The sequence below is a fragment of the Patiria miniata genome, unplaced genomic scaffold (assembly GCF_015706575.1).
Source record: "Patiria miniata isolate m_02_andy unplaced genomic scaffold, ASM1570657v1 HiC_scaffold_24, whole genome shotgun sequence".
NCBI lineage: Eukaryota > Metazoa > Echinodermata > Asteroidea > Valvatida > Asterinidae > Patiria > Patiria miniata.
The window spans coordinates 6,799,456-6,824,970 of record NW_024037063.1 but is presented as its reverse complement, the minus strand read 5'-3'; the positions used below and the strand labels follow the sequence as shown (position 1 = coordinate 6,824,970).

Below are 25,515 nucleotides of genomic sequence, written 5' to 3'. Positions count from 1 at the left end.
TGAAACCCACAGAAAGAAGAATTTTTACCGAAAACAAAAAACATTGTCAGAAGTGGGATTCGAACCCACGCCCCCATTCGGGGACCAGAACGCCCATATCCACTGTGTACAGCGGAAGGTATTAACCTTGAGTCTGGCGCCTTAGACCGCTCGGCCATCCTGACACTTACTTTTGAATGAATAAACTTACGTATTTAATAGCAATGCTATTACAAATAAAATTTTGCTGTTGCAAAACATTAATCTTTTCCATTAATGAAGTACAATAGGTGTTCTCACTAATTAACAAAGTCAATTCAAGCGTATTAAATTAATTTATATTCGCATGTTTTCAAGTGGTAGGTAACATTTGGCCCAGGTACCTGCCTGAATTAAATACACGCATCTAGTGCATAGTTCTGTCTGAATCCCAGACGACTTTGCCGAAGAACGCTGGACATGGCCTGCGGAAACACTAACCGTTGTGTGTACGGCGTGCCGGTCGGTTCCTGCGGCGTGACCACCGTACCTGCATGACCTATATGACCACGTTCCGTGTGAAGCCAGTATTGTCGTGGTTTTGCAACCGTGAAACGGTAAGCTAACGGCATAGCACTTGAATAATACTTAAACTAGTACTAGTAGATGTAGCAGGAGACAGTACAAAATGTTGGATAAATCGAACAAATTTACTTTGTTTTGAATTTTTACAATTACAGCTTGAACGTATCATTTAACAAATATTTAATTGAAATTTGAATGTCATGAAAATGTTCAGCCTACAGCCAACCTGCCATGCCTGTTATAATTTGTCTATTACTAGACCCTGGCTGGGTCGCTAGAACTCCTTTTTTCGAATTGTTGGATTTGGTCTGTCCTGCTACTACTAGTACTACTAAAAGTCCTGCTATGCTAGCTGCTAGCACAGACCAAAACCAAAAATTTGAAGGAAAAAAAAGAAGATCTAGCGCCCCATTTTGGGGTTGAATTTGTTACTACAGCGGGTTCCAAAAAAGTTCAACTTTTCAGAAATCAAATATGCCTAGCTTGAGTAACTCCAACTCCAATGCTCATCGGGGATAAGTCGAATTCCTGATGAGCATTGGAGCTAGTGTTTTCCGGTGTTTTCCAGTTTTTAGTGTGTTTTCCGGTATTTAGTGTTTTTTGGTGTTTTCCGGTGTATAGTGTGTTTTCTGGTATTTAGTGTGTTTTCCGGTAGTTTTCCGGTAGTTTTCCGGTAGTTTTCCGGTGTTTTCCGGTGTTTTGCGGTGTTTTCCGGTGTTTTCCGGTATATAGTAACACCCTACTCAAGCTAAAATTTGCCTTTTACGGTAATATATATGTAATAGAAATAACTAAAAACTGTTTATTGTTTTTTCTTCAATGAAATTATAGATTACATTATGCGCCTAATGTTCCACTCCCAGTCCTAGCTCCCTCAAACTGATGACATAAGCATAGCAAATGCTCTTGAAAGTTGAGGGTGTTTTGTCTATGGCATGTGTGGGTTGTCTTTGTCATCATAAGGATTCTTTTCTGATTTCAGCGATTCTTCAATGGATGACGAAGAATTTACTTCAGTCGTTATCGACAGTGGATCTGGGATTTTCAAGGCTGGCTTTGGGGGAGAGTTGGCACCGGAGGCTGTTTTCCCTACAGTAGTGGGTAGACCACTGTACAGTGACAGCGTATGTAAACAGGAGTTCAATGAACCCTTTTATTTACAAAATGTAGATGCCCATGAATTAGCCATTTTGATTAATCAGCCCAATTTCATGACTCTGCTTATTATTGGGAAAAATCCCTGCTTACCGTAGCAGAAAATTCAAGGTTAATAGCAATAGCAAGGAATTTTGGATGTATGCATACACCATGTGTACATCCAGTAAGGGCATAACTACTTAAGGTTTCTTTGTTGACAATGACAGATAAGCCCATGATATTTTTATGCTGGCACTGTTATAGCACAGAATAAAGTTGATCGTTAGTGCAGAATTTTAGCAGAGCCATGAAATTGGGCTATGGTGGACACAATAGGCATGATAGGAGAGTGCTACATTGTATTTGGTTTGGATAAATTCGTTTGTATTTACCCAACCCAACAGCGCCCTCTGGTGTTTGTCTTATCTTAAAGAGCCTCCTATCATTTCAGTGCAATATAACATGCTAACGCAAGAAGCATTTTTATATTTCTAGTTCTGCTGTTTTGTTTTTCTTTTTAATCTTTTCTTTCATTTTGTCATTTCCATGGGAAAACCTGTAACAGTCTGAAGACCATTACCAGGTTTGGATGGAAGGGGGAAAGGGATTAATTCTTCAATTTCATCTCCGACTCTCAATTACATCTTGATTTAGTATCTTTACAACGGCAAGACGGAAGCATGGCCAACATGGCCGAAGGCATGCACAAGAGAGAGAATAGATAGTTTACCCATATGCACTCTTCAATCTATGGTGAACTCGACACAAAATGTAGTCACATGAAATGTCCCGCTACAAACCAATCTTGAAACTATTTTATTAGTATTAAGTGCTGGAGGTGTGACTAACTGTTGATAGTTACACGGTGGCTATCAAACCAAAAATGACATTACGACATCTCATTCCCAAAGTAGAGGTTACATATATATAGACACAAAGTCTGTTCAAAGCAACAAGAGCTCAAACTGCATGTTGTAACTTTTGCTTTGATTCCCTTTATTTCCCCCCCCCCCCCCCCACTGTTTGTGAAGTCTCAGGCAGAAGATGCCAAGCAGCAGGATACCGATTGCTTCATCGGCGATCAGGCTCAGCAGAAACGAGAAATCCTTAGCCTGAGGTATCCCATCGAACGGGGCATCATCACCGACTGGGATGAGATGGAGAAGATCTGGCACCACACCTTCGCTAATGAACTCTGTGTGGCTCCAGAAGATTACGACGTGTTACTGTCTGAGCCTTGCCTCGGCCCCAAAGCCAACAAGGAAAAGATGACTCAGGTAAAAAGGTCTAACTTCTTTTCTGGCTGTGAATATTATTGAAAGACTTCGTGAACAACTACCTGTACCCTCTCACCAGTTACAAAGGGAGAAATAGGGGAGTAGGGCTGTCCCGAATATATCCCGAATATTTAAATATTCGATCATCAAGAGAATATTCGAATAGCTTTTGCCGCCTTGAATATTTCAAAACAAAAACCTACGCACATACGCACACAACTGTGATGTTACCTAATCATAAAGTGGGGGCGTTGTATTGATCTTGTGGGTAAATCTAGAGGTTGTTGGTTTTAAGTCCAGCCTGGGGTTGTGGTGCGCATGTCCTTGGACACGACACGTTATTACTCATTGTTTCTCCCACCAAGGAGTAAAGTGGTACCTGTGAGGGTAGATATGGTCATGTTCTGTTTTTGATTTAGCCGATTGCGCAGATATGGCAGCAATGAGCTGTATACTCCCCAGGGAGCTGAGATGGTCTTTGGAATGTTTTTTCAGGCGCCAAATGAGCAGGGTAAAAATATTGTATCGAGCCGTGATAACTGACTGGTTGATATGTGCATTAATTTATGTAAATTATTAATATTATTTTGCTGGTGGAGTATGTTCTGTTTGTTTTGCACAGGTAATGTTTGAATCCTTCAACGTGAGAGCAATGAATGTCGCAACTCAGGCAGTACTGGGGCTTTATTGCCATGGTGTGACTACCGGTTTAATGCTACAGTGTGGTGATGGCGTGACCGAGATCATGCCATGCTATGAAGGCAAAACACTGCCTCATGCAGTCCAAAGACTTGGTGTTGCTGGGAGGGACCTCACGGAATACCTCATGGAGTTACTCAGAGAGCGTGGATATTCTTTTTCCACCACAGGTTGGTGTTTGTCAAGGCGGAGTTAGAGGGCAGTATCACTTGGATTTGTAAACCTTGTGTACATTCATTGTGACTGAGCTATTAAAAAATAAGGAATACCGTCTGAGATACGTGCGGCACATAACGTCATTTGAAATTTTCTTCTTACATTTGGCACTTCTTCCACTTTCCACTCAATCCAGAAATTAAAGATTTCAAAAATGGAGGTGCACCAAATTGCGGTACGTGTGTGAATGACATATTCCAGTTTTGCCATTTTTTCCCTCCATTCACAGCTGAGCGAGAGATTGTCCGTGATATCAAAGAGAAATTCTGTTACGTGGCCCAAGACTACGAGCAAGAATTGTGCAACGCCCAGCGCAGCTGGGCACAGGAGAAGAACTACACACTCCCCGATGGTCAAGTGATCACCATCGGCAGCGAGATGTTCCGATGCCCCGAAGCCTTGCTCAACCCCCCCCTCGCTGGATTGCAGACGGCAGGAATCCTTCAGGCCATCCATGACAGCATCATGAAATGTGATGTGGATATACGTACAGACTTGCAGACCAATGTGTGCTTGTCTGGGGGTACTGCTTTGCTGCCAGGTTTACCTGACCGCATTGGTAAGGAGCTTAATGTGACTGTCAGGACAAATACTCTACAAGAAAATAAGATGAATGGAATATGGGTTGGTGGGTCTATTCTTGCCTCACTACCTTACACGCCTTGGGTTCCAAGAAGAGAGTATGAGGAGTGGGGACCATCAATCATCCACCGTCGATATGTTGGTCTTTAGGCTAAACAAAAAATAGTTCTGCTTCCGGTTACCCTACCTATCCTATTTTGACAGCCCCTACCCTAATATTTTTGGGCGGAAAATGAGGAAAAACCCAGAAAATCATCAATGACTACCTTTTACCCTTGACTACATGCAAACACTTCCATATGATCATACACAAAAAAATCCCCCCCCCCAAAAAAAATTTCCCCACCCACATTGTACCTACCCTATTTTCAAATGCCATGTAATCGGAAGCAGAAATTATTTTTTTTTTCCAGCCTTAGCTGTGCTTGTGCTGGGATTGCTTTTCTGCTGTAGTAGACTCTTCAAGGTTTTTCTTTTTGAGAATATAAAAAATACCCTTCAAAACGCCACCAAATTTGAGGAACGAAATACATACAATGTGCATTTTCCATGAATGGAGAACAAGGTCCATGTTTTGAAAGTTCAACAAACTAAAAGATGAGTTCAATGTTTTCTCAACTTTTTCAGCAGAACCCAAATTTAAAATATGGGTCCTTGTATTCATGCAATCTTTCCTCCAGCTTCATTTTTACTTGGGATCAAGAATACCTGTAAACCTATGTATTTTATAACACATCGGAAGCACCTTAATTCTTGATCTCAGCCCGCGAATCTTAGTTTATATGTTCTTAACCCTCCTGCAGTCTGAACAGTCATAGACAGTCAAAAAACTCTATCATCTTTCCATGCAATTTACACAAATTCAGTTACCAACAGTCAGATCATATTTCAAGCAAGCACAGTGACTAGTGAAATTAGTCAACAGACAAAAGCTGGGAATTAGTAGGCACAGCTGGCTTATTAATCACCTACAAAGTATAGCTGTATCAATCAAGTTACATGTACATATTAAAACAAGTCACAGCCAGTTTATTCTGCTTTGTGTAGGCAGGGAGTGCTCAAACTTTAAAAATAGTCACTTGACCGATTTCTGACTGAAAAGACGACTTTGCACAGAATGTATGTTTGCATAGGAGGGTTTTAATCAGCAGCTTTAAAGGGAATATACAACATTTGCAAACATCGAAAAAAAAACCTACCAAGTTTTTGCGAAATACCTTAATAGGATGTTGGTAAATGACAGCCTGAAGCATCCTGTAAAATTATGGCACCTGGTATACTGTCATTTTCAAGAAAAGTGGTATTTTTGTATCAATTTCCAACGCTGATCGGCCGATCAGCGTTGGAAACAACTGGCTTTTTTTCAAATACTGGCCCCAATTGACCATTGCCCTTGTTTGCAATCGATTACAAACCTATGAACGGGTACGAGCCAGCTAGACTGGTTCCCTGACCTTACAATTCCCCAATGTATGTAAACTGCTCTGTTTCTTCTTATATGGAGTCAGGGAACCAGACTACAGGAAAATGATCGTTTTCTTGGTTTTTATAGCATTTTCGAACCCAAAACCTCCAAAAAGTCAGTGCAACTATATTTGCTTTATATTTCCAACCCCCCAATTCCATCCATTTCTGAAAATTACAGCAAAAGCAAATGATGTATATTCCCTTTAATGAGTCCACTAGATACATGCATATAAATTTGTATGATGTTTTTAATCTGACATAATGCCTAGATTGGTGTCCATGGTTTGCCAAAAATTTGCCAAATTATTTGATGGGAAAATATTAAATTATTATTTTCCAAATCACAAACAAGTGTTTCCAAGAAGTAATCTAATGAACTGTATATTTATGAATATTTTGAAACATTGTTAATGAACATAGTAAATGCAAATAATTTATTGATCAAAGATATAAACCATCAATATTCTTCAAGAACAAGTGGTTTGGTTTTATTTTGATGGGCTGGTTATTTCAAGACTGGTAATCTTTGGCATTATAAGTTCACATAATCTTGGTGTCCCAATTTTGCTGAAGTATGAAGAATGTGGCTCTGATTTTGAAGCTACAATTTAGGTTAGATGTCAGATTTAGAAAGCTGCCTTGCCGTATTCTTCACGCAATTTTGAGCACAGCTGCTGAAATAACTTGACAAGATATGGGAGGTGTTATTACTACAAAGGCGGTTCCTGAAGTGAAACCCAATACATGCTAAACAGAACAAGGGTAGTTGATATGAAAGAGGGAGAGGGTTACTATGGGCCCTGTTCGCAAGTACAAGTACCCCCTCAACGGTATGAAAGGGAGAGTTGAGGGAGACCACTGGGAGAGACATTCTAACGCATTGCCGATGACGTCCGACGCTCACGCGAATACGCTATGGTTTTGCGCATATTCAGAACAAAATGTCGTGCGTACTTTGCGCTTTACGCGCACGACCCAGTGGGCGCAGGCTCCAGTGCGCGCACGCTTCGTGTTCCATCCAAGAGGCTCTCGAAAGATGTCAAAACGCCCTCTCTGTTCGTGCACGGAGCCCATTGGAATGTGAAGGGCAGAAATGGGTTCTTGAGTGTTGGATGTCTCAAATGGGAACTCACTTATGTTCATAGCCTATTGCTTGTGTAGTCACTTAAACTTACGGACTTACTTGCTGCATGTGCACAAAGTGACACATCCACTAGTCTTCACATGTTGGCAACACATTACCAACATATTAATATCCCTTTTCTAAAACTCTACCATTTGCGACAGATCAACCCACCTTGGAAATTCCTATTTTTTGAGTAAAATCCATATATCTATTTCGTGAAAACCTTGTGGAGATGTATTCATCTATAGAAATTGCCCTGTGGAGACGTATGCAATCTTTTGTTCCCTATTGTGTGCATGTCTCCAGAGGGCACAGTGTATCAGATCTACAGTGGGAGGTTGACTTTCAACCAGCCTGGTTATGGTGAGGCGGGCCGAGGATATTACAGCAGCGGAGCAGGCATCAGTCACAACTGCAAGTTTGGAAGGCCCTACTCCACTACCATGACTATTTTATCAAGATCACAGACATGCATAGACGGCAACCTTTCAAAACACTCCGAAAATTACTGTTTCATTACGCCTGGCATCAAACGTCATGCACATGGGCTTTGATTTAACTCAGGACTGACACGGCAGGCAGTTTGTTGGTTGTATACATCTATTCAAAACCTATCAGGAATATATATCACTAAAAAAGTGTTTGCAACACTTCTGAAATGTTGGAAGACATGAAAAGGTCCTGTTCTCATCATGTCATAGAGCAGCGCAGATTTATGTAGTAGGTGGAAACATCTGTTCAGTAGCAAGTGCGTTTTCACCGGTTGCTATATCATTTAGCACTCCAGACTCGATAACCATCAACTTTTAAGTAACTTGGTCTGGGAACCAGACAAGGCAATGTAAGAAGCTACCGGATGTCCACACTAACCCGACCTTAGTAATAATCGAAGCGGCCTTGGATCAAGACTAAAGTGCCTGAGAAGAGGTCCATAAATCTTTATCTGATATATTTACAGTTGATAAAAATTTCATTCTCGGGAGCACCTAGATCTTCTCATTTGCCAGTGTAGTAGTTGGACGGCACGAACGGCATCTTCGCCACTTCAGCATCGATGCTGCGTTTCCTGACTTGAACTTTGACCTTTGTTCCTACGGCTGCATGCTGGGTCTTGACGTAACCCATGGCAACGTTGATCTTTAGGGTCGGGGAGGGACAGCCGCTGGTCACATGACCTATCTCTTGGCCCGCCTCGTCAAGAATACTGGCTCCAGCTGCAAAGACGACAAAACGAACCATCTGCTCATTATTTGAAATAATCACAACAGTATTGCATGTTTCCATAAGAAGAACAAAATTATCAAGCTGGGAGCAAATAGCATGAACATTTTAAAAAAGGAGGATAAATATTTATTTTAAGTATCATTGATTCACATTGGTGCTTCATTTGGAGATTGACCAAAAAACTCCAGTAGATTCTGTGCAATAACTGTAATGGCCTTATTCACGAGTCGGCCATATTGAATTGAGAGTGAGGTAAAATCTTCATTTTTGGAACTTGTGTGGAGAAATGAAAGCAATGACGTTACAAATTAATACCAGTCTGCTCAGATAAATCATTTAAAATTTGTGATCAAACAAACTCTAATGTTTTAAGCCACGTTAAAAAATAATGCAAGTGAGGCTATAGTGAATAGTCTGGCACCATCCCATCCAACAGTTCACAATTTATGAAATGCTTTCAGGGAACACGACAAGAATGGCCAACTCGTGCATATAAGGCCCATGTAGAGCTATGTGTACTACCCATGAATGCAAAACCAGACAAACTGTGTGCACCAATATTTGTCGCCATCTTTGACTTGAAACAACTGGAAATATTCTTGTTTCCCCAGAAGGAAAACCTGTCCATTTCAGGTTTCTGCCCTGCTAATGCCAGTACCCATTCTTTGTAGGGAAGCGAGGCATGAACTAGGGGTAAATTGGCTTGCCCAAGGACACAACATACATGTATGTCCAGCAGCAGGATTCGAACCCCTGACCCTCTGATCACGAGTCACAAACCCCAACCACTAAGATACATTCCCCTCCTGGTGCTTAGGTACTCCTTGTTAACTAATGTTTAACAACGACTGCAGAGGGGTAGCTAGGCATACTTGTGGGTAATTGTCTCGGAATCCAATTAACTTTGTACCTCTAGGTGGGGCCCCTTTTGATGTCAGACCAACTCGTTTTCTCTCGGGTTTGTCCTTGAGTTGTTTCAAGATGAAATCGGCCGCTGGGAAGTCCCTCTGCTTTCTTCTTCTCTTAGCTGTTAAAAGGAAAATTGGAAAATAATGTACATGTAGAGATTATATTTTCAATATGTTGTTGCCTTTCACGGACGGATTTTTACACTCAGTGAAAAAAAACAATCGACAAGCTTACTCTGGTGGGTCATGAACCCATTTGACCAACGAGCTTGCCAGGGCTGGCTAAGTATACAGTGATCATAAAAAAATCTGTTAGAGAAGGGAAAATCCAAGTATTGAATCTACATCTCACACATGCAAATTTCATTCTATAAAGAGCTTAAGAGTGTTTGGATATTTATCCCGAAGTTGTGGCGGTGACCAACAATGACCATTATTGTTATGAAAAGTTGCAATTTAAAACAACAAACAAACATTGGATGTTACTTTGCAGGATATTTTCCTTAAAGTCACATAACTTGCCATAATTCGGAAATACACCTGGCATGATACAGCATAGAATACTCAGAATAATATTGGCTATAATGGTTTCAAGTTGGCTCTTTAAATTTTGCAGAAACAGATAAAATATGGTTAGAAAAGGTGAATTGAAGGGAAAAAGTCAGAAAACTAGGTAAAAGAAAGGTAAGGGACAGTAATCATTGGTTGTCTGAGATTCAAAATTCAATATAGAAAAGAGAACTGATTTGATTTGTTGCATTAAAATCTGAGTGTGCAAAATGTGGTGGTTGCGTTGTTTAGTCCAACATCAAAAAGAAAAAAAATTACAAATTCAAACAAACTTTTCTAATAACAAAAATTGGTAATCTTTGCAATGAATTTTAACCTGAGATTTACATCTTACCAATTGTCCATGCTAGGGTTGCCTCGATCGGTGTCGTGGTTTCATCAATGTCGTTGCCATAGAGACACATGCCTGATTCTAGTCGCAGCGAGTCCCTTGCTCCGAGTCCGCACATGCTCACTGAGGTTTCTTGGGAACTCAGTAGCCGCTCAGTCAGCTCAACAGTCCTGCTTGCTGGGACGGAAATCTGCAAAGATTGTGTGGAAAAAAATTACGCAAGTGAAGAGTAAGTATAGAGCACTTCTTAAATCTGTACTCTATACAGCGCATTATACACGTTGTGTGTCTCGGGAACAGCGCGCGATGACCAATCACCAATGCAAAAAAAATGGTTTCTTCAACGTCCGCAAAAGGCGAACACGATACGAATGAAATAACAACTAGCATCCAAACAGCTCGAATTTATGGGGTCGCAATAGTGGACCCCGAAATCCGTTCTCGCACGCATAATACAGGAATAACACAAAAACGCCCAGTTTTGAAAGGATAGTTGTGTGGATGTTTGTATCCTACTTTTAAATGTTATTTTCGATTAACATCATCTCGTTCAAAGCGCGTTTTGTAGCCCAATTGGGCTGTTCCAGGACCTCCTTTAAATACACCTGTGTTGCCACATGCAGTCCTGCAATTATTAAAAAAGAAGTCCCACATCACATCAGCCCAGAATGATTCCAAACGAAGACTCTTTACCTCCACGCCATCCTCCCCAGTGTAGCCGCACCGTGTGATCCGGCACGGGATGCCAAAGACATCGGCCACTGTGGTCCTCATGAAAGTCAGCTGACTCAGGTCATGTGACATGCCGGCTTGTAGGACTCTGGCCGAGAGCGGACCTGTACAAAAAATCAAATAGTTTACTTTAATTAATCTTTGGTTTCCCAAAAACTGATGGTTAGCTCATTATAAAGTAGACCCACTGTTGCATGTACATAGAGCTTTACAAAACCAAAAATCCATTACATGGACCCTTTTACTAGATTCAGTAAATTTCCCCAATTAAACCAACACGGTTTTAATTTTAGCATCATCACCAGCAGTCACTGGTCACGAGTTGATATATCGTTTACTCGTCTTAGAGTTTAACTGGCCTACCTTGTAAGGCCAGGAGACCCATGTCATGTATGGGTTCAAAGGTCACGTCCTGACCTTTAGACTTGAAATCTTCCAGCTTGCCCTATAAAAAAAGGTCAATCCAAAAAAAATTTAAACCATTTTCCACCTTTGGGTAAAAATTCTTAAGTAGTTGTCATGATTTGAGACAAATACAAATGAACCAGTTTGAGACAACTGATGAAAACTATCCTGGAGGATCCTCCGAATCCCAAGGTTTGAACCTGCGACCTACGGAGTGCTATTCCAGTGCTCTACCAACTGAGCTATCCAGCCCTATGTTGGGTTTCACCATTTTGTTATGTCTTAGTTCACTGTCATTGAAAAAGTGAAAGGGGGGGGGGGAACAGATGGGGCCAGGTGGTGGGCAGGTTGGGCGTGGGAAAGGGGCTTTTGAAGTCTGAAAATCTCCTGACTAGGGAGATGGGGTTTAGGGTATGGGTAATGGTGGGGTTAGGGGTGGAGTGGAATTGGGGGTGTGGGGGGAGGGTTGGGTTGGATAGGGACTTTTGAAAAACTCTTGCTACTTTTTTCTTCTTGGGTTGGAGACTGTGGGACTTCCAATTGTAAGAAATTCAGACTGATGAGCAACCTGTCGCGAAACAATTGTTTTCCATCTAACCTGTATATGAGCCACATCCTTGTCTGTACAGCCAGCATTAGTCACCATGTAGACGTACCCCTGATCAGTCTTACTAAGCACCAAATCATCTATTATTCCTCCTTTGTCGTTCAGCAGGAGGCTCAGGGTTCCTGAGTTCTCCTTCAAACCCTCGACATCCGCTGCAAGAGTTCGGAAACAAATGCAACAATCTTCATAAAATGAGGCACTGATGCCATTGATGTCTTAAATGTCACATGATGTCACTTGTTGACTTTAATTATTACCTCTGCCAAAGAGGTAACGCTTTCATCAGCGTTGGTTAGTTTGTTGGTTTGTCTGTTAAAAAGATTTGCATGAAAGGGTTGGTCCTTGGTACAAGTACAAATCAATTAGATTTTGGAAGTGATTTGGATCTGGGTCTGGATCCAGGTTTTTTTAAGGATTCTTCACCATTAATGCGAGTATTTCTTTTGGGTGAACTGACAATATGGCGGGGAATTGTCTAGCCTTGGTGGAGGTTTGCGCTCTCTGAGTGCTTTTTTAGTTAACTCTGTGTTTCAAACGTTAAAAAAAATAATAAATCACACTATCGGATTGCTAAAATTGCAAAACAAAAATGCTGAGAACGGTATAAAAAAATGTTTGAATCATATGGAGAACCTAATTACTTTTTAGTGCACACATTTAAAATTTCTATGTTTTGGGAAATGAAAAATTGAGAAATTTGGAAACAGCAGAAAATTTTCAGACAAAAAAGTAAATTTTGATTAACGACATAAACTCTCAAAATTTCACTAAAAAGACTAGCTTTTTTTTATATTTTTTTTTTTTTTGGGGGGGGGGATTGGAAGGGGTAACCAATTAATACAAAATGATTAACTCCACTTGGGACTTCAGGAAAGTTGGAGAAGTTGGACAAAGATGGGAAAAAGGTTCACCTACCAACAGTAAGACTTTCAACAAACTTGATCCGATCCTTGCCGTGGATTTTGCTCTGCAACATGTGGGACACATCAAAGATGACTGCCTTGCTTCGGCAGTTGGCATGCTCCGTGGCAATTCCTTCCTTGTAGCTGACCGGCATCGACCAGCCTGCGAAGGGGACCAGCTGGCCCCCGGCAGCTATGTGGAAGTCATACAGGGGTGTCTTCTTTAAATCTGCCTGCAACAAATGAGTGGCATAAAATCACACATGTACATACATGTAGAACAAACAACGTCACCTGACTACAGGGTTTGGCCAGACTCTACAACACATTTGACAGATCTAGACATTAATGCTTAGGGTAGCAGGAAGCAGTGTTTCCCCTGCCCATTCAAACGTGAGGTGGCCCACCTCGCTACTTTCAGTGACCACCTCGCTCAATTTTTGCCAATATCACCACCTCGCTGTGAAGATTGGCAAAAAAGAAAATATCAATTGAAAAATTTTCATTTTGTGTAATATATGAGCATTTCTCTTTACCTCCATGCATCAAGAACTCACAATTTTGAAGTGTTTTTGGAATCATTGCGCATTTTTGTGAGCGCTGCATTCTTTTCAGTTTGCAGACTGTAAATTTCGTTTCAATCATCAACTTGAATTGTTACCACCTCGCTCAGTTCATTAGCCAGGGGAAACACTGGCAGGAAGCAATTTTTGGCTGTTTTGGCAAACATGCCAAAACAGCCTTTGTTTTCGTTAAGATTTTTTTTTTAAATTTATTTTTCCTTTTCAGTCATCGGCCCATAGCATTTGTACACGTTTTTTTTGGAAAAACCGGCACTTTGGCCCCTAAAATCAATCTGATTGCTTTTATACTTGGCACACACTTAGACCACCACCCACAGACGGTCGCCGAACATTGATGTCATCACAAGTCACGTGATGTCACATTAAAAGTGCATATTTTGATTGCCTATATCTACAGAACTACACGTCTGATTGGGTTGAAAGTTGGTATATACCTAGACCGTGATGTGTTATAGATGAAAAATGGGGGACGTCACGATGATGTTATCATGGATCACGTGACGTCACGTTAAATATTAGTCGATTTAATTTTTAAAAATCAATATAAAATCAACCACGAGCGACGTCAACTTGACATTTGTTTGGATAGAATAATCCAGGGTCTTAATTTGTTATATTTTTATATTAGATTATTTTTTATATATTACATGTACATGTATGTGCAAAATCACATGACCCTTCATTCCCGTTATTCCGGTTTGCTCATAAACAGTTTTGTTCGTCATGTTCGTTACTACATAACAATTTTGTTTGTTTACAAACAGTTTGTTTATTAATGATTAACACTTTTTTTCATTAACACTGGTGCGCAATTAGCATAAACAGGGCAAGGTGTTCAACGACTTCAACTTCAACTTTTCATCAGGCATGTCAGGAGAAAAAGGCCAACTTACGTCGTTACTTCCGAGGCGTTTCGAGGTATACGTTGTATTCAATATCCTTTTCTGTCTGCAAAGACAACTTAGAATGGCTGCCGTCTTTTTTGTTGCTCGAATTCCTGCCATTTTCAACGAGGAAAATCAAAAGTTCTTCGATTTCTATAACTGTCTTCGCAGTGCAGTGCAGTGCAGTCATGGCACTGGCGCCGCCGCAGTGTTTAGGGTATATTGTAGCGCGCCCTCTCTCGGAGAAAAATGCCTTGGCCTGCGCTAGCGCTGCGCGCCCGCTCAGTCTCACTCGCATTTCTTTTCCGTAGGCGGGATCGATGGTCCTTTGAATCGTTGCAAGAACTTACTCGTTCTCTTTTTTCCCTTAAAATAAAATAATCTTTTATTAGTTTCTTTGAAACTCTCGGGATCACCAATGGATACCTCTACAAGTCCAAACCGTTCGCTTGGTCCCATTTTTTTCCCATTGCCCCTAGGGTTGCCATTTTGAATTTCCAAATGGCAGCCATTTTAAACATCTATCCTACATATTGTACATATATAAATTGACAAAATAATCAAACTGTAACAGCCATTTTAAACTTCAAAATGGCCGCCACTTACAATTTATATCAAAGATACAATTTGCACTTATTGGAAAAAGTCTAAAAATGACTAAGTTCAATAAGGCAAAGAGCAAATTTATCATGCTCAGATGATTAAGTGAATTAAATATCAATCACTTGTAATTGAGCACAAGTGATGAGACATTTTATATCCATTTCGTGACTTTATTCGGAAAAAAAACCTTGAGACCTAGGCCTACAGGTATATCTGTCCACAGTTTCACGAGTGAAATTCAGATCTGGGTGGATTACACAATATTTGTTTTGTTTTACTTTTAAATATATTTTTTTTATCGAATAGAAATGTATGTAGGCCCTACCAAAATAATTACTATATGATAGGTGCTACTTCCAGATAGATATATCAAAAGGAAAACTTGATAACCCAAGCCTCTTTCACAGGAATGCCTGTAACCTTTCAATTTTTCACTGATAGGAAAAGTAGTCTTGAAAGTCAAAGTAAACGATAAGTTGTTTAATTCAGACATTTTGTATGTAATTTGAACTGCATGGTAACATGCTATCCTGGAATATTATTAGTCATTTTATAAGGGCCGGGGGAAGGTACTTATGCCAAAACTGGGACCAAGTCACTGTCATCCCAAGTCAATGTCATCTCGTCCAGCCAAGCTTAAGCGGATCCGGATCCGGAGGGAGAATTAAATCCTGCTCCCAAACAGATGCTTGGCAATGTTCTCTAAAGATGCAAGTTTCGTCCATGCATGTGGACAGCTTGGGAAACATGACGGACACGACTGTATGATATACCGACATTTGCATTGCTATAGCAGTGTGACATCTTTCGTACTACGCAAATTGTTATACAACCCGCATCATGAGAGATATGCCTAGACCTACAGGATAGCCAAAAAAAACAAGTTTACACTTTTCAGACGCAGATTTCTCAAAATTGGGGAGACATATCGAAATTGTTTTCCTAAACTGCAAGTTTTGGGTGGTAGGCCCCCTTTATGGTGAAAAAGCCATCGAAAATATAACCTTAAATGAAGCTATGTAAAACTGTCAAATACCAGTTTGGGCATCGTTATGGCAGTTCTTTGTGCACGCAATGTTTTGACCAAGTTTCAAATACTTGCATGCGGACAAACTGGTTTTTGACCGTTTCTCTGTAAATGTTTTCCCCCAATCCCCACCTAACTCTCATTGGAAAGCGCACATGTAAACAAAGCGTGACGCGATTAGTTATCAGGTCTATTCAACCACTGCAACTGCAAGATGGGCCTGCAAAGCCACTAGTCTGCACTGAACTGTGCAGATGTGAGGCTGAAGAGATGTGCGCCAATACACGAGCCAGCCACCCTGATGCTGACACTTTTTGCGAACTTATAAAATGACTAATACAATCCCAGGAAGGCGTGTAATTATAACCAGTTTAAATTACATAAATACATTACATATAATACAAATCTTGTGTAATTCACCCAGATCTGGATTTAACGTGTGAAACTTTATGTACAGATACCTGTAGGTCTCAAGCTTTTTTTTTCTGAATAAGGTTATGGATATCATCAAACTTGTGTCCAATTACAAGCTTTTATATTTCAATCGCTTAATTATCTGAGCTTTATAACAGATTGCTCTGTGACTTATTGAACTTTGTCAGTTTTAGACTTTTTCCAATGTGTTCGTGCTATTATCGTGGAACATAAAACATCATTTTGAACTGATATAAAATCGAACAAACAGCTATAATCTAATTATTAGTCGACTAATTTTTCTAACAATAACACGGGTTAATTGAAAGAAATAAGGTGAAAACCCGCCAGGATTGGAATCAGGGATAGCATTATTTCTTGCATTGCGGTTGATGATAATTTTAAGGATTTAATTTAATTATTTGCAGCAATTATCATCCTTTGGCAGGTGGATAAATCGGGATTGAACCATAGGGGGAGGGTCCATGTATATTGCCTGCCTATATTCATCCACTGATCTCAAAGTAAAACACACATGTATTTTAGTCTGTAAAAACGTGCCAGATTTAGAACGGCGTCTTGTTTTTATACGCAATTATCTGAAAACAAAGACAGAAACTCTTAATATACATTCAGGATTTTTTTGGGAAAAGAAGCAATTTCTTGGAGCGCCACTTCCCAAATCGTATACAATTGTCCAATTACCAATTGAGAGCACGATCGACGTTTCATTCAGGCGACGACTTTCTGCTACCATGTCAGATGGACACACAGAGAGAGAGAGGACCTTAGATTCTGCCTAGATCGAAACCTCAAGCCTCTAACTTTTTGATTTGTATATTTCAGGTTAATCTAGTCAGTATAAGTTAGTGAACACTGGTAGTATACTATCACCATGATAAAATATCATGTTTTATATTTACTGTTAAGTTGTATACGTTGACCTTCAAGGAACAGGACCACTTTCCTGGTAATGAGACACATCTAAGGAATGGCCAGTTTAGCCACAAGATCCGCGTGGGTGGATGCTGGGCTGCACCGGAAGGCCACAGTGATTCAGCCCACAGACTTATAAGGAAATCCGATTGTTCTATTAATTTGCCTAGCCCTGCCTCCAGATACAAGTTGACCAAACACCTTCAATTCTGTATTATTAATATTCAATAGTTAGTGAACGATTCCTAATAAGGCAAGAAACCTGTAAGATAGCTGTAAGATTGGAATGTTCATTTACTGTATAAAAACCCAGTAGAATCTAGGAATCAGACAGAGAGCGTCACAGCCAACCGAATAAACCACATCATCCCAAGTACCACTTCGTCTCTTACTGTCTTACTTTGTCTATATAACCTCACGGGTTGTATTACCAATGGGTAAATAATATGTTAAGAACGCAACCATTCCCATAAAAAGTGCAATATTCGAAATCTCACTCTTGACTTTGTACGTAAACTAGCAGCACCAAAGCAACGATAGCAAATCCTTGAAGACCTCCCAACAGCGTGAACGCTAAGGTGTAGCTTCCTTCGAGGTCAAAGTTCAAACCTTGACAGAAACAATAAACGATAGGCCACAAAATAAGAGTAACGACAGACAATTATTCTGTTAAATTATTTGGTGTTAAATTGTGAATTTGTATTCAGGATTTTCGTATGATAAACATTTTACTAACCTGGTAAGTAGAGAAGTAGGAAAGAGAGAACAGCAGCTTTCATTCCTATCCAGCCGAAGGCACTGCCCAAGCAATCAGCTGGGACAACTTCGCATACCAAGACATCCGCCAAAACCCAAGTCAAGAAAGTTGAACAGCCGTAGATGGCGACATTAACCGCATTCAACCAGAAGGATGTAAGCCATGGGTCGATAATATAATACACGACGAGTGACGTCAGAGCAATTCCCAGGAACACCTTATAATTGATGCGGCCGCCTTGAATTTTGTCCATCAGAGGTCCAAGTGTGAAGCTAGCGATGATTTTCCATAATCCCATGATCGATGTCAGGATGACTGACTCCTTCGGTGTGAAACCCTTGGTCTGAGTGTGAGGAACGAAGTACACCTCCCAGCCTAAACAGGCAATATGATTGACAATGCTTATGACTGCTACGCACCAGTATGCCCGATTGAAGAGGAGTTCAGTGTTGAGATGTTGGCAGAGGGCTCGGAAAGTTGACTTTTTGTGAGGCTCATCCCTCTCTCTTAAGGGGTCTTTACTAAGTTGATGTTCCTTCTCAACACGATCAGTTGGTACGACAGAGTAGTTAGAAGCCAGTGCAACATCCTTGCTTGGCGGTCGTCGGAAGAGGGCACCGCACACGGTCATGTGAAGAAAAATGGCGCCCAAAAGGAGCAAAGTGCCTCTCCAGCCATATGAATCCAGGAATAGTTGCGTCATCGGTGGCACAACCACGAATGCGACAGCGCTACCAGATTGAGCGATGGAGAAAGCTGTAGAGATACCTCTTGACCTAAAACATCGTCCAACTAGCTCTCTGCACAAAACATTAGTAATCCCAATTCCAGGTCCTGAAAAAGATGAAGAAAATCAAACGTTGTGTTAGTAAAACCGAACAATTACTGTCACAGCAGCATTTTGGCTTCTCCACTGGAGGGATACACCTGATCCCAACCATTGTCACCCACATCCTTTACTGGGATACACCTGATTCCAAGTATTGGCACCCACATCCTCTAATAGGATACACCTGAGCCCACCCATTGGCACCCACATCCTCTAATAGGATACACCTGAGCCCACCCATTGGCACCCACATCCTCTAATAGGATACACCTGAGCCCACCCATTGGCACCCACATCCTCTAATAGGATACACCTGAGCCCACCCATTGGCACCCACATCCTCTAATAGGATACACCTGAGCCCACCCATTGGCACCCACATCCTTTAATGGGATACACCTGAGCCCACCCATTGGCACCCACAGCCTTTAATGGGATACACCTGAGCCCACCCATTGGCACCCACAGCCTTTAACCCTTTAAACTCAGCCCTAGTTTTGAGGTGTTTTTGACTAAGTTAAATTCTGGGACCTTTTGCATTAGTATTTTTTATTTTGTCTGGGTGAGTTATATACCAACTGAAAGCTTGTAAGCCAGGTAATTGACAATTTGGAAAAAAAATCAAAATGTGAACCCCCCCCCCCCCCCCGTCTCAATGGCGGCCATTTGAAAGACCTAAATTTTGGTTTGTTTTAATCCATTTATTGTGGATTTTTATACAAAACAATTCTGAAAACAAACTACTAGGAGACTTATGAATGCATCACTACAAAATACGACTCTCACTTCATGAAAAACGCCTCAGAGAGCAATTGTATGCATTCATGGTTGTCATAGTAACCGACCCAAAAAGGCACAAATAGTGCGGTTTTGGTGCAAAATGTATGAATTTTGAGGTATTTCACGCAATCATTTATTCACTATTCCATGACACCCACAGCCTTTAACGACTCTGTTTCTGTTTTTGAGTAGTCTCCCATATTAGACATTTGTTTTTCTGCTTCTCATACTTTGACTGAATGGCTGGCCTTTGAAAAAAAAAATCCTTACATGTCAAATTAATATTCCTGAGTAGTAACGAAGAAGAACAACTTCTTTTCATCAAAGATAAATGGGCAATAATTCCACCCTCTCATTTTCAACAAGCCTCCTTCTACAGTATCAGATTTAGAGGGGGCGGTTGCAACCTCCTCCGCCGTTCAGCAGCTGCTTAATTTTATAAATTATCTGCTTAATGTCACTTAACCTTGGCGTCTACCTTGTAGTGAGTTTTATCATGACTCAAGGCTCTCTCTTTTATTTCACTCATCTTTTATAATTCATGTTCAGGCTAACCATAACCCAAGGATGGGCATACATGTAAAAACATACATCCTGAAGAAAATTTGTCATTGTTTCAAATAACCCGATCTAATCATTTCAACCGTTTACTATACACAAATTTATACCGGTTTGCTTTCTGAATGTTATGATTTCTTCTTCCTGTACTTTCATCTTTGCCATATCCCAATAATTTTTGACTCGCCAACAGGGCTCCTTACCAAATAGTATGAGGATCCCCGCTGTTTTGACGAGCATTTTGACGCTGTTTTGATGAACCCTACATACCCCCCCCCCTCCCTTTCCCCGGATATCCGCGCCTGACCGCAGCAATTGGCTGACGACCAGTCATGTATGCATGAACTCCAAGCAAACAACTTCGTATAGGGTGCCCCGGCAACACGTGATTCGCGCTCAATGCAACGGTGCGGTCGTTATGCGGCGCTCTCTCGCGGTGGCGGGTTATCGCTGCAGTGGGTAATTGCGCATTCAATTTTCAGTCCCTACCTGATTCCGTGGATTTTCCCCAGACTATTCTTCTGGGGTTTTCCTCCCACCTCTAAAACTGTAATTTCTTCTCATTGTCTTCTCTCTACGTTTTTTTTTTCGGGGTTTGCAAGCTACAGTGCCTGGGGCATGCACTTTTGAGGATCCTTGGTTTCATTACCAGAAAAAAATTATTTATCGTTTACTTCGTTTCGTATGAATATAAAGGAGTAAATGCTTCAGATCTCAAATATGCACTTGTCATTTACAAGGCTGGGTTGGGGCACCCTTGAAATTATAAAGTAAAATACTTCTGCGCAAAAATTACTGCATTTATTAAAGTTCATAAAGTACAAATGATACCATGTTCGTATGAATAAAACATGGCATTTGCTTTTGCTACCATTTTGAAGCATTTACTCGCATCTGTATGAATGAAAATTAAGCAAACACTTTTACTAAAACCGTTTGCTAAATTTTGAAAATAATTACTTTTACCTTTTAGCTTTTGCTACACTATAAGCGTTTACTTCGTTTCTTATGAATAAAAAGGAGTAAATGCTACAAATTTTAAATATTTACTTGTCATATTTCAAGGTTGGGTTGGGGCTACCTTGAAAATATGGAAGCACATAATTATGCGCAAAAATTACTGCATTTATTAATGTTAATCGCGAAAAAGTACAAATAATACCATACGGTAGTTCGTATGACTAAAAACTGGCATTTGCATTACTCCCATCTGTACGTTTCGTATGAATATAAAGGAGTAAATGCTTCAGATTTCAAATATGCACTTGTCATTCACAACGTTTTGCATGTAGTACTTTCAAAATCTAGGATATGAAAGCCGATTCATAAGCTTTCTTTTAGTACAAGAATCATTCAAATCACTCATATGTACTTTTCAAGTTACGGAATTTTAAACACAACCACTGTTTTAAAGTTCTGTCCACGTATCACAAAAAAATGGTGTGTGTTCTTTCAGCAAAACGAAAACAATTCCGGCGCATCCCCCTATATGTGAATTGTTTTCGTTTTGCTGACAGAACTTTTAAGACGGTGTTTGTGTTTAAAATTCTGTAACTTGCAAAGTACATAAGTGATTTGAATGACTCTTGTACTAAAACAAAGCTTATAAATTGGGCTTTCATATTTTGATAGTGCTTACATGCAGAACTTCATTAAAAAAATGTGTCTTGCCATTTGGGTTTCCTTTTTTTTGACTCACCCTGTGTAAGTTACTTGTAGACAATCATAACAATTTAGATATGATTTTTTTTTATAGCCGCCTACTTTAAAATGTAGCTCCACCCCTAAAGGGCAACAATTAGTTTTGCAACCGTTTAAACTTATCTTTACAGTGTATGGTAAACATAGTTAACCGATGGAAAAGTTGTGTTTTTACCAGCAAAAATGATGATTTCCCCTCGTTTGAATCAAGCTGCTCTAATGTACCGCCTCTTTACATATTTAGGCCACGCCCGCAAAAGGGTGAAAATAACACGTTAGAATGTTAGAATTTACAAAGTGAATGTAAAATACAGTTTTCTGAGTTTTCTTTTTTTACACTCCCCTTTTTGAAAAATCAAGCTCCGCCCCCCAAATGGGCAAGATCCAAGATGCGTTCACCTCTAAAAATTGAGTTCGCCCATTTCAATTGTACATGCCAATTTTCAGAATTTTACCACCAAACTGAATGATGTTTTCCATATTAGAACCAAACTGCTAATATATACTGCCTCTTTTACCATTCAGACCACGCCCACAAAATGGGTGGAAATTAACAGTTGTTAGAATGCTTGAATGTCTTATTTCATGTTTAAGTTTATTTCAAAGCGTAAAAAAACAAGGAAATTTGATGTTAAATACAGTTTTCATGAGTTTGTATTGTTTGCACCCCCTTTTTTGAAAAATCAAGCTCCGCCCCCAAAATGGGCAAGATCCAGGATGGGTCCCGATCTTAAAATGATTTTTAGCCCATTTTGACCCCACATGCCACATTTCATGCTTTTACCACAAAGTGCACGATTTTTCGCTTCGCAGCTCCACTAAGGGGAGTTCCAGATGACTAACGTATGTTTTTTCAATGGCCAATGGCAGTATCTGACTATCAGTCCACGTCGGCGCGCGGCGCGCGGCGCGCGAACAAAATCCGGCCAATTACAGACTCGGTTTGAAGTCTACTCACCTGCAAGCAATGCCAACGCAACTGTCGTAACCACAATTGACGATAACGAAGAAATGATAAAAGCGAGGCCGATCATCAAGCCGCTGACCATCACACAAATCCGGATACCGAAGCGGCTTCCAAGAGGGGCTGCAAATGGGCCTATAGGAACAAATGATGTGCATTGCTTTGTGATCTGTTTTGGGTGCTTTCTAGTTATTCGAATCAACCGTGTTTAAATTGTTATCATTTTACCAAGTCATTTCAATGAAAAATAATATTGGTCAGTGTTGCGGTTTGTTGTACGTACAACCAATCTATTGTTTGCACTCCCAACGTTTCAATTAGTTGAATTCAATCATAGGCCGCGATTTTATTTTTGGGTCGGCTTCAGCCGTTTCGTGAAAGGTGAAGCCTATAATTGAAAGTCGTAGCCAGGCGCGGTTCTACGGGGGGGGGGGGGGGGGGGGGGGGGGGGGGGGGGGGGGGGGGGGGGGGGGGGGGGGGCTAGGGGGGGGGCTGTAGCCCCCCCAAAAAATTTTGTCTGGCCCCACCCAAAATTAAATTCCGTAAAAAAAAAATTACATAAGCCATAAGAAGGATTGTGAACGGATTGTACATGCGAACGGTCTCCCCCTAAAGAAGAAATAGCCGTGACTGCATTAGTTAATATAGTGTGAATTATATTAGGATTTTATTGGCGCTCCCCATTGAAAATATGGCATGATCCCCCCCCCACCCCCCCCCCCCCCCCACCCCCCCACTTATTGATTTTCGGAGGCCTAAGTGTCTGGAAAAAATAACCGGTCTACATTTCAGCACGCCTCCCTGACAAAATTCTGGATCCACCGTGCTAGCCCCCCCCCCCCCCCCCCCCCCCCAAATATTGGTTCTAGAACCGCGCCTGGTCGTAGCTAATTCAGAAGCAGTCTAAATCTCTCCTTACCAATTAGATTCAGAGTGACTTCCATGATGACAATCATCCAGCCGATGACCCATGTATATGTTTCCATCTGGTCCCGTAGAGTCGGTAGCAGCGTGGCTAGACCTTTCACCGCACCCGTCCAAATGAACCAGTTGACCCATGTGCCTAGGATGGCCAGCAATCCCACGTAACGGTTACCCCTCTCTGCTCCCAACAAAGGCTGATGTTCCGTCATTGTATGTGTTTACTACTTGGTAAAAACAACCTCGGTTATACCATAGAGCAAGGATGATAGTGCAAAGGAATTACCGTGAAACTGGATACACCTGGACACACCTGGATATACTTGGAAACATCTGTTTTTTTTACCGATCGTTGATCATAAACGGATTACTCATGCGATCATGCTGACATTAAAAGCAAAATACCGCATGCAAATGTTATTCTAATTGAAAGGTTAATGTATGCCGGCTGGGTTTTTTTTTTTGCGAAAAAGATAAAATGATGTGACCGTAGAACTTAACATACTGTAAAGTACGTCTCTCTTGGATGGAGTCGTTATCAAATTAGAGTCAAAGACACGTCATCGTACCTACACACACGTTGTAATTTGTATCCTTGTGGAGTAATTTCTTTGTTCTCGTGCACGAACATTTTCGAGTTTGAAAGTGTACTATAACGTCGGTGCCGGGCTGCCGGCAGACTGGAGGGCGCCAGCACGGACTCGCGGTGCAGCTACTACTTTCTGACAACTTTCATTTCTATTCGCGAGTTCCACAAATGAAGATTTTACCTCGCTTTCAATTCAATATGGCCGACGCGTCGATGTAACCTATTGTCAGTCTTTCACCACGCCGTAGCGTGTCCATGTTAAAACCCGAAGCCGTTCTCATGGCGGGTTGATATTTTGCTAGCGTGAGGGTCGAACGATGTTCGGTTAGCCCTGCATGTTTCTTATTTAGTAAATTTTAAGGTTAATTTTGGGATTGCATCAGTTTACAGATAGACAAAATTATATTTTTTGGGTCTTGAGTCTGCCGTTTTAGGCTATGAAACGCCTTTCAAGTGAAATCATAATAGTTGAAAATAACATTCATAAATACATGAGACAGTCAACCTTTTCCTATTGGTCGAAAGCCCGTCACGTGGGTTGTTTGAAAACCACTGGAAAGTGCTTATCGACTTCTAAAATGGATGTCTATGTTTTCCTGAATATACATAGTTCTCAGTGAACTGTGCACATTGTGTACTGCCCTCTATAAATGGGACGTCCACTGTTCCCCTATTTGATATTTAGTTCTCAGTGAACTGTGCACATTGCGTACTGCCCTCTGTAGATTTAATGTCTACTGTTCACCTGGATGGATGGATGGTCCTTGTAAACTGTGCACAATTGTGTACTGCCCTCTATAGCTGGGATGTCCACTGTTTCCCTAAAAGGATGGATGGTTCTCAGTGAACTGTACACATTGCGAACTGCCCTCTATCGATTGGATGTCCTCTGTTTTCCTTAATTAAATGTTTAAATTGAGGTTGAAATGACAGCCCGTAGACAGCACCACGGCGAATCTAGACAAACTCGAAAGAGGTGGGGAGGGGAGCGGGAAGGCGGTTCTCGGGGGGGGGGGGGGGGGGGGGTTGACAGACCACCGCGGGAATTCACCCAAACTTTCGGGGGTTAAGTGGTCGGCCGGATGTCACAAATTCGAAAGCGAGGTGTGTGTGTGTGTGGGGGGGGGGGGGGGGGGGGGAGGGACTAATCCCTCTTAGACACTAGGGGCGCTCTTTTCCCATTAATTTATCTTCTATTTGTATCCCCTGTCTCCACAAGAAAACAAAGGGTGTTTATCATTA

The 25,515-nt window shown here is 41.0% G+C and overlaps 3 protein-coding genes and 1 non-coding gene across 4 annotated transcripts; 1 reads left to right on the top strand and 3 right to left on the bottom strand.

The window, feature by feature from the left end:
- Positions 1-44: 44 nt before the first annotated feature.
- Trnal-caa lies at positions 45-164 on the bottom strand. Its single transcript has 2 exons — positions 127-164; positions 45-90 (listed from the first exon to the last, which is right to left on the bottom strand). It is a non-coding gene; the product is annotated as a tRNA-Leu (tRNA).
- Positions 165-429: 265 nt separating this feature from the next.
- On the top strand, positions 430-4,709 carry LOC119731555 (actin-85C-like). The gene is made up of 5 exons (XM_038204732.1): positions 430-575; positions 1,526-1,667; positions 2,712-2,957; positions 3,580-3,826; positions 4,102-4,709. The coding sequence occupies exons 2-5, from the start codon at positions 1,536-1,538 to the stop codon at positions 4,602-4,604; spliced, it is 1,128 nt and encodes a 375-aa protein (XP_038060660.1). The 5' UTR covers positions 430-575; positions 1,526-1,535; the 3' UTR covers positions 4,605-4,709.
- A 2,831-nt stretch (positions 4,710-7,540) lies between these two features.
- LOC119731552 (aminomethyltransferase, mitochondrial-like) lies at positions 7,541-14,411 on the bottom strand. Its single transcript, XM_038204730.1, has 8 exons — positions 14,204-14,411; positions 12,740-12,959; positions 11,816-11,976; positions 11,176-11,257; positions 10,774-10,916; positions 10,084-10,270; positions 9,182-9,298; positions 7,541-8,261 (listed from the first exon to the last, which is right to left on the bottom strand). The coding sequence occupies exons 1-8, from the start codon at positions 14,312-14,314 to the stop codon at positions 8,044-8,046; spliced, it is 1,239 nt and encodes a 412-aa protein (XP_038060658.1). The 5' UTR covers positions 14,315-14,411; the 3' UTR covers positions 7,541-8,043.
- Positions 14,412-17,596: 3,185 nt separating this feature from the next.
- On the bottom strand, positions 17,597-24,109 carry LOC119731538 (monocarboxylate transporter 12-like). Its single transcript, XM_038204709.1, has 4 exons — positions 23,683-24,109; positions 22,758-22,898; positions 17,911-18,765; positions 17,597-17,783 (listed from the first exon to the last, which is right to left on the bottom strand). Exons 1-4 carry the CDS (start codon positions 23,894-23,896, stop codon positions 17,668-17,670), a joined length of 1,326 nt encoding a protein of 441 aa, XP_038060637.1. The 5' UTR covers positions 23,897-24,109; the 3' UTR covers positions 17,597-17,667.
- Between the last annotated feature and the right edge of the window lie 1,406 nt (positions 24,110-25,515).